The following is an 8,708-nucleotide window of genomic DNA, read 5'->3' as shown; positions in this document are numbered from 1 at the left end:
AAAAAAAAAAAAAAAAAGAAGAAGAACGGAATGAATGTAAATGACCCGAACTCAACATGTGTGTTTGACTGAATTAAACTTTTGATCTCTGAGAGCGCACACACTCCTCACCTTTCTTCTTGTGTGAACAAACACAGGAGGGAGGATACTACTAGAAAAGCTAAAGTCACCGACGGGTGGGAGTAATTGATGGCGCTGCCGGTCTGAAAGCCTTTCCTTCGAAAAGGGAGGGAGATGACAGGAGCTGTGGTTTGCACCGAGGAGGCAAAGGCAGAGGACCGCGCGGGTTTCAGGCCAGCCTGAACACCGTGCCTCGGACCTCCTCTTTCCCTATTTTTGCCCTCCCCAAAACAGAGTGGGAAAGAGGGGTGACAGGAGCCTAGGGGAGAGCTGGAAATTGAAGAACAAAACGGACAAAACAAAACCCAGCCGCACAGATACTGAACAATTTGAAACCCGCAGTGCAGCAGCGTCTTGAACTCGTGAGAATTACCGGCGGGCTCGCCCGGTCGTGTTGACCCGAGCAATGGGCTCCTTTAGGATTCCACAGCGCCTGTCCCGGGCTCCGGCTCCACGGCCCTTGGAGAAGCACACACCTGCGACTGCCGAGCCGCGGAAATGTTTCGTCTGCCGGGGAGAGAGGCAAACAAACCCACGGGAATCAAACAGGAGCGAAACACGACAACCGGGCTCAGAATACCGGCGCACGGCACTGCGAGCAGGGGGCGAGGCTCCAGCGCGTCATAAGGCAGCGCCGAAGCTGGAGAGACGGCGCCGGAAGTTGCCGAGACGACGCGGGTTGTGACTGCTTCCGAGGACCCGGGAAAGGTTTTGCGTGCACAGAGCTTGTTTGAGCTGCCGAGGTAAGAGACCGTCGGCTGAAGATTTGGGAAGTGGATCTGGGGAGAGATGCTTGGTCTTAGAAAGTTCCGGGGTGGCCTGGAGAGGAGGCTCGCGCCTGCCTCCTGAGCGTTGAGAAGCAGAGGCAGGGGAATGCCGCCTTCCACCGACACCCTGAGCTACAGAGCTGAGATTCTCTCAGAGACCAAATAACGTCAATAAATGGTTAATGAGAAGATCCCCGGTGGAGTTAGTGTTGGCAGAGGCGCTGGTGGAGTCGCTGCTCCCAGCTCAATTCTGAATCGTTTTGCTTCTCAGTAGTGGGGTGATGTTGGGCTCACAGACCTGTGCTTAGCCTCAGTTTGTCCGCGTGTTAAGAGTATACCGTTTAGGATCCTGGAGAGTGTAGTAAACACTCACAATGTGTGTAATGTTGTTGAGAGGGTGTCTCAGCCTTCAGACCCAGCCCACAGTTTGTGGGGCAAGAACAAATAAAGGATTACGATTTCCCCCTCCTGAATACTGGGGTTTGATCCTCGAGCCTCTGCATTCCGGGCAGACATTCTACTCACGAGTTTTTCTCTTCACCCCGGGAATCAGAAACTTGTTTAGCTTCTGGGAAAACGGGACCAGGTTTTTTCTGTGTAAAGGCTCCTTTAATTCAGTCTTTGACTCTGATTTCAGGCACTAACAATGGATACCCAGAAAGACGTCCAACCCCCAAAGCAGCAGCCGATGATATATATTTGTGGAGGTAAGAGTAATGTTTAGCTGGGCGGTGGTGGCGCACGCCTTTAATCCCAGCACTTGGGAGGCAGAGGCAGGCGGATCTCTGTGAGTTCGAGACCAGCCTGGTCTACAAGAGCTAGTGCCAGGACAGGCTCCAAAACCACAGAGAAACCCTGTCTCGAAAAACAAACAAACAACAAAAAAAGTAATGTTTAAGTAAGATGTTTTACTTAGAGTTTCCTTACTGAGTACTGATGTTTAAATTAAAGTGGAGCTGGCACTGTAGCCGGGCGGTGGAGTATGCCTTTAATCCCAGCACTTGGAGGCAGAGGCAGGCGGATCGATGTGAGTTCACCTGCAGCACTTCTGCAATCGTTAATGTAAAAATCCCTCATTATGATTTTGCCTTTTCCCATGATGGGGAAACAAATGACCCGAGCTAGTGGTCTCTCATGGACTCTGAACTGACATCTGGGGAACCTGCATAGGACCGAATGAGGCCCTCTTAATGTGGGCGACAGTAATGGAGCTTGGGCAGTTTGTGGGGCACTGGCCATGAAACCAGTATTTATTCCCATTGCGAGATCTGGCTTTTTGGAGCCCATTCTTTATGGAGGAATACCTTGCTCAGCCTAGCTACAGGGAGGAGGGCCTTGGTCCTGCCTCAAGTGATGTGGCAGACTTTGTTGACTCCCCATGGAAGGCTTGGCCCTCCTGGAGGAATGGATGGGGAGTGGTGTGGGAGGAGAGAAGGGAGAGGGAACTGGGATTCATATGTAAAATAAAAAGGGGGGTGCTGGAGATGTGGCTCAGAGGTTAAGAGTACTGACTACTCTTCCGGAGGTCCTGGGTTCAATTCCCAGCAACCACATGATGGCTCACAACCTTCTGTAATGAGAACACTGTCTACATAATAAATAAATAAAAGAATCTTTTTAAAAAATGTTTTAAAAATTACATTAAACTTTAAAAAAAATGTCTTTTCATCAGGAAAGGGCACACCGCTGACAACTCCTTTCTCTCCTTGGTCTGTTCAGTCACAGACATGCAGACTGCTGCTTCAGTGCTTTGACTTGCTCCTGGTGACATCTGTGGTTATATTTGCTTCCCTGTAGTGTTTCTCTTTCAGGCATTGAATAAACGAGTTTTATTTCCTAGAGTGTCACACCGAAAATGAAATAAAGTCCAGAGATCCAATCAGATGCAGAGAATGTGGATACAGAATAATGTACAAGAAAAGGACTAAAAGATGTATCCTTTTAACTATGCTTGCTAAATGTAAAGAGGAAATAATACTATTTGGGTTGATAAAGACTAAGTTCTGACAGAAGTACTAATAACTTGGATTATTTTTTTTTTTAAGAGCATCGGTTTAAAAAGGATGAGAGAGAACTGAAAACATGGGGGGCTTCAAAGGAGGTGTATCAATTGATTATTTTAATAGGGTTTGTTTTTCCCCAAACTTAGGGGGCAGAGACAGGCAGAACTTTTTGAGTTCCAGGTCAGCTAGAGCTACTTGGTGAGACCAGTCTCAAATAACCCAATAAGGTTTAGAGAGATGGGTCAGCAGGTAAGGGCATTGGCTGCTCTTCCAAAGGGTCTGGTTCTGTTTCCACCACCAGCAAGATTGCTGTGACTATCTGTAACTCCGTTTCCAGGGGTCTGATCCCTTTCTCTGACCTCCACCTGTACAAGGGACCCAAATGGTGCACACATATGCATGCATGCAAAAGCGCTCATATGCATAAAGTAAGCGTAAATAAACATGTTTTTAAAAACCCAGTGAATAACTGTAGTTTTTTTTTATTTTTTAAAGTAAACATGATTAGCATTTTCATGTGCCATTCATTATGGGCTCTAAGTAACTCAAAAGCTTGAATATATAAATATTCTTATTTGTTTGTTTTTAGAAATAGACATTCTTGATTGTCAGTTTATGGGTGATCTGAAGTCTGGAAGAAGTTGATAACCTAGTGGAAGACGGTGAGGCCTACAGTAGTCCAATATTGTCACCTCGAGGGCGTCCGTGTTTTTAGTTGTCTTCTGTGTCATGGAACATGAACTAATGGAAATGGAAGAGCTGGTCTTTATTTTTTAGGTACTCGCTGGTGGCTATAGTGAAGTTCATTCTATATTGTTCATTTTATATTAAATAGAAGCTTGGTACAGAGGCGGTGACTTGGAAGCCTTAGTATTGCATAATTTTAAGTACTGTTTAAAATCCTTAATTCAGTTCAACAGTGGTGGTTTTCGATGCTCGGTGAAAACGTGAAATTCAGGAGTGTCTTCGTTCAAACATTTGCCCCCCTGATGCTTCTCTGTGTTCCTATGGTTTCACTTTAGAAATGTGATTGTATTTTAATACTTGTATAAAGGAAGTTTTGGTTTAGCATATGACTTTTAATTTATTGTGCCTCTAATCTCTCACACAATGAAGATTAAAGTTGTTTCCCCAAACCTCACTTTCATTCAGTCTTGTTAAAGAGTCGAGTTTCAGGCCATCGAGCTGCTGCTTCCCCCTACCCAGGGGACTTGAGTTCAGGCCCTGGAGCCTACATGGTGGGAAGAAGGCCAACTTCTAAAACTTGTCTGCCCTCTGACCTCCACGTGCACACTAGGACTTGAGCATGCATGTATGTGCACATACAGAGAGAAAGTAAATAAAATACAGGTAAAAATTCTACCCAGACCTGAGCATGTGTGTATGTGCTTACACAGAAAATAAAATGCATTAGAAAAATCCTAAGTGCAGTCTTTTAGAACCATTTTCTAAGGGTCTGAGAAATAAGCGCCTTGGAAACCACTCTACTTTGTTTGCAGCCGTCCAGAGCACCACTCTGCTTGCCGTCTGGAAAAATTCAAAATTAATATGAAACATTAGAAACAAATAGGATAAAAGAGGTGGCTGGGCCAGAACGCTGACTCGGGGGTTGAGAGCACTTGTGTTTGCAGAGGCCCCATCTCAGCATCCATGTTTATCTCCCCACAGCCGTAACTCCAGTCCAGGGCATCGGACACTGCCGTCTGGGTATCTCACACCCTACAAAGACCCATGCATACACTCTGAAATGTGAGAGCTCTGCTCACATACACAGGTATACATAGCCCTCAGACCACCAAAGAGATTCTGGGAGCTGTGGAGCTCTCTGATCCCTCTGATGCCCGTGCTTGGGAGGTGGGGGCAGGAGGATTTAGCAGGAGTTTAAGGTCGTCTTTGACTACATAGCTGGTTTGAGGCCTACGAGACTGCTAGCGCAGAGGGCCCCGCCGCAGAGTTCTGTCTCCAGCCATCATTATTCTACTTTGTGTCTCACTAAATTGCCTGGGCTTGTCACCTGGTCTTGACCTTGCAATCCTGCCTCAGTCTCCCGCATAGCTGAGAATACAGGCCTACACCATCCGGCCCAGCTTTACATAACCTTTTCTGTGTAAGTTCAGTAAGTAGAATGGCCTTTGGTGTCCATCTTTGGACCCAAGTGCCCAGAACACCCTCATGAGCTGGCTGTGTGACCCTGACCAGGCCTTCTTTTACACCTTTGTTGATCAGGTGCAGGACTTACTCTATGAGGACTAGTACTTTCTTACCTGCCAACCGTGCTTTTTCAGATGGTTTTGGCCGTTTTCAATACAGCATAGATGGCACACAGTCAAAAGAAAGCATTAAATGTAGAAAGAAAATGACAAAGCCCACGGAATGAGAACCATTCATTCTCCAGGTTGTTACGGTTTCTTTCTCCACTGGGAAATCAATGACGTGGAAGTTCAGGTGGTTGCTTGAGACTCGCATCAGGGCTGGAAGGAGGTGTGACGTCTTTGCGACACATGGAGCTTATGATGCTATTTCCACAACAAACTTGGAGAAGCCGCCCAAGGATTACCCTAACTCTTGAGTCTTCATCTGTAAACATGCTGTGTAAATGTAAAAGCTTGAGCGTCGTTATCGTTCACTCTTCATGCCCCTGCCCCAGACTTGTCTGTCCTTAAACACAAAGAGGAGGAGAATGTATGGAATTCTGGAACCGGCTGGGCATACGCCAGCTGCTTCCTTCATCTGTTCTAACGAGTCTGAAATGTATTTAAAAATGGAATTAAATTTCTCCAAAAATGGTATCTCGTGTTTCGTTCATTTGAATTGCTTATGGCTAATCATATTTGTATCTCCAGCACACAGTGGGGTGGGCGCCTGTGGGCTGCATGAGAAAAGGGAAATTTGCTTTTCATTTATTCTTGTTGAAAGGGCAGTAGGTAAATAAACCTGGGGTGCAACGCCCAGTCTGGAATTTTAGTCTAGATTTACAGTTACGTATAGGAGTAGACACCACTTAGCAGGAGTAAAACAGAGCATTTTAACTCACTACCAAACACTAAACCGAAGGAGGGCCCTGGTGAGGGCAGAAGCTGGCCAATCAGCTGGTGGGCAGCCGGGACAGCCAATGGCCGGCGGAGGGCTTAGCCTCCGCCCAGCTTCGTTGAGCACCTGCCTCCACTCCGTGGCTAGCTGGGCATAGGGTGAGACACAGGTGAGCATCCTCGGGGCGGGCGCGAAGCGGGGACCGCACAGGCACGCTCGCAGGACTAGAGCGTGCTGTCGGATGAACGTCCTTTCCGGTCTGGGAAGGATTGGAACTTTTCAGACTCTGAGGTTCGCACGGTGGTGGAAGTTGGGGCCCGAGTCGCCACACTGGAGTCCCTGGGACAACCAACTGCTTCAGCCCTGGAGACCACAGCCCAAGCCTAGGGAACGACTCCCGACACAGACGCTTGCAGGTTGGCTTTAGAACGAGCTCCCGGGCGCCCCAGACGGTTTCCACTCCCAAGCGGGGAGCCTGTGGGTCCTGGAAACCGTTGCCATGGCTGAGGGACGCCAGTTCCCGTTTCTGGAGCAGAGGGCGCCCAGCCGCCTAGGTGGGAGAAGCCGGGTTTTCCCGTTACTGGGGTTACCACGAAACGCTGCAGCTTGCCACAGGAGTTATTACTAATGCGCTGATTAGGAAATATGGGAAGTGGATGTGGAGCGGGATGATAGAGAATAAATCAAATCCAGCCAAGACCAAGCATTAGATTGCAAAGAAGTATGCATAAACCACCCTTTGGGAGTTGAGGATTAAAGTTGAGTTATATAATAGATATACAGGATCTCGTGGAGCTCAGCCTGGCTATGTTAGTTAAGTAGCTGAGGGTGATCTTGAACTCCTGGCCCTCCCAAGTGGGCCACTCCCACTACGCCACTCCCAGCTAACATGCAATAATCTTTTTTTCTTTTGATTTTTCGAGACAGGGTTTCTCTGTGTAACAGCGTTGGCTGTCTGGAACTAGCTCTATAGACCAGGCTGGCCTCAAACTCACAGAGAATCGCTTACCTCTGCCTCCCGAGAGCTGGAATTAAAGGTGTGAGCCACCACCGCCTGGCTGAAAAGATCATATTTTTATTTGCCACAGGTTTAAGGATTCTACACACACACACACACACACACACACACACACACACACACACACACACACACAAAGGAAATAAAGAGAAAAGAAAGCTATTTCAGCAGAACTTGAAGAAGCTCGTGAATCTTGATAGTTGGCTTCTTATTGCATGGCGTGAACTAAACTGTTGCCACAGAAGTTTGTTATTTGAGCTGTCTGCACTGGTTAGTTGTTGTTTTGTTTGCTTGTTTTTGTCAACTTGGCAAAAACTGGGGTCATCTTCAAAGAGAGAATTGGAATTAGGAATTACCTTCATCAGATTGGCAAGTCTGTGGGATATTTTCTTGATTACTGATTGACGTTGGAGGGCCTAACCCACTGTGGGTGCTCCTGGGAGGTCTAGGAAAGGTTGCTGAACTGGAGCCGTGGGGGCAAGCCAGCAAGCAGCCCTCCTCCATGGCCCCTGCTCTAGTTCCTGCCTCAGGTCCTGGCACGAGTTTCTGTCCTGACTCATCCTTAGTAAGGAACTGTAAGCTGTAAAATGAAATAAATTCCTTTCCTTCCCAACTTCCTTTTGGCAAGATGCTTTGGTTTTTTAGACCCCCCCCCCCATCTATGTTAGTGTAAAGTTACTATGACAGACATATTTGCAAATTTGAAAGTTTTTCAAATATTGAATGCCATTTCTTTATTTATTTACTCTGAGACAGGGTAGCCTTGGCAGGCCTAGAACTCCTAGAGACCCACCTGTTCCCAATGCTGCTGGGATTAAAGGCACGTGCCACCACACCTGGCCCTGCCTTATTTTTTTCTTATTTATATTTTTAAGTTTGAGAAAAGCACTGAATAGGTTTTATTTTTTAAAATAAACTATTATCTTTTGAATGTAGATGTTTTGCCTTCATGTATCTTTGTGTCACACAGAGGCCAGACGAGAGCTCCGGGTCATTCAGAAGGAGTTGCTGTGAGCCTGGTGTAGGTGTTGGGAATCAAAACCAGATCCTCTGCTCTTAGCCACTGGCCCAGCTCTCCAGCCGCACACAAAGTTTAAAATCTGTGACTATCACATGTCAAGCTCTTAAAACATGTGACTTTGTTGCTGGTGGCTCTGTCGATTGTCTGTGCGGTAGGGGTCAAGGAGCCCTTGCTTTACATCGGTGACAGCTTCATTTCATGCCAGGAACATAGCTCTAGTTCATCAAGAAAGTCTTCGGATTTAATTTTTTAAAGATTTATTTACTTATTATATGTACAGTATCAGATTTAATTTTTTTAATAAAGCGTAGTTGATGCACCAAAACCCCCTCTGCCATTCTGTTCCAGCCTTGTTTAAGGGGAAGGCTGAGATGGCACACTCCTGAGGGTTAACTGTTCTCAGAGAGGGCTTAAAACACCTCCACCCCTTTTCCTCCAGGAGCACCCAGCGATCCCTGCTACCCAAAGTGAGCTAATCATTGTACATACATCAGTTTTCTTCCACTGTGTTTCAGCCATGACGGCTAAGGATTGCCCGTCATTGTGGGGCTTCGGAACAACAAAGACATTCAAAATCCCTGTCGAGCACCTGGATTTCAAGTATATTGAACAGTGCTCAGATGTGAAACACCTGGAAAAAATTCTGTGTGTGTTGAGGTAAGCATTTAAAAATTAATTTCATGCTTCAACATGGCGGTTTTGATTATGCCGTTGCCTTCTTTTTTTTTTTAATTTATTTATTTATTGAG

General features: G+C 46.5%; 2 protein-coding genes across 2 annotated transcripts in view; both read left to right on the top strand.

Moving 5' to 3' along the window:
• The first annotated feature begins 767 nt into the window (after positions 1-767).
• Polr2k (RNA polymerase II subunit K) lies at positions 768-5,674 on the top strand. Its single transcript, XM_005368125.2, has 4 exons — positions 768-863; positions 1,525-1,594; positions 2,728-2,820; positions 3,811-5,674. Exons 2-4 carry the CDS (start codon positions 1,534-1,536, stop codon positions 3,831-3,833), a joined length of 177 nt encoding a protein of 58 aa, XP_005368182.1. The 5' UTR covers positions 768-863; positions 1,525-1,533; the 3' UTR covers positions 3,834-5,674.
• A 510-nt stretch (positions 5,675-6,184) lies between these two features.
• Spag1 (sperm associated antigen 1) overlaps positions 6,185-8,708 on the top strand; it is a 53,655-nt gene continuing 51,131 nt past the window's right edge. The window contains exons 1-2 of the mRNA XM_005368124.3: positions 6,185-6,336; positions 8,475-8,616. Coding sequence (XP_005368181.1) covers positions 8,477-8,616 — 140 coding nt within the window. The 5' untranslated portion in view covers positions 6,185-6,336; positions 8,475-8,476. The remainder of the gene's footprint in view (positions 6,337-8,474; positions 8,617-8,708) is intronic.

This window comes from Microtus ochrogaster, unplaced genomic scaffold (assembly GCF_000317375.1).
Source record: "Microtus ochrogaster isolate Prairie Vole_2 unplaced genomic scaffold, MicOch1.0 UNK29, whole genome shotgun sequence".
NCBI lineage: Eukaryota > Metazoa > Chordata > Mammalia > Rodentia > Cricetidae > Microtus > Microtus ochrogaster.
Note: the sequence above shows the minus strand (reverse complement) of the source record. Positions and strands in the feature narration are given on the sequence as shown.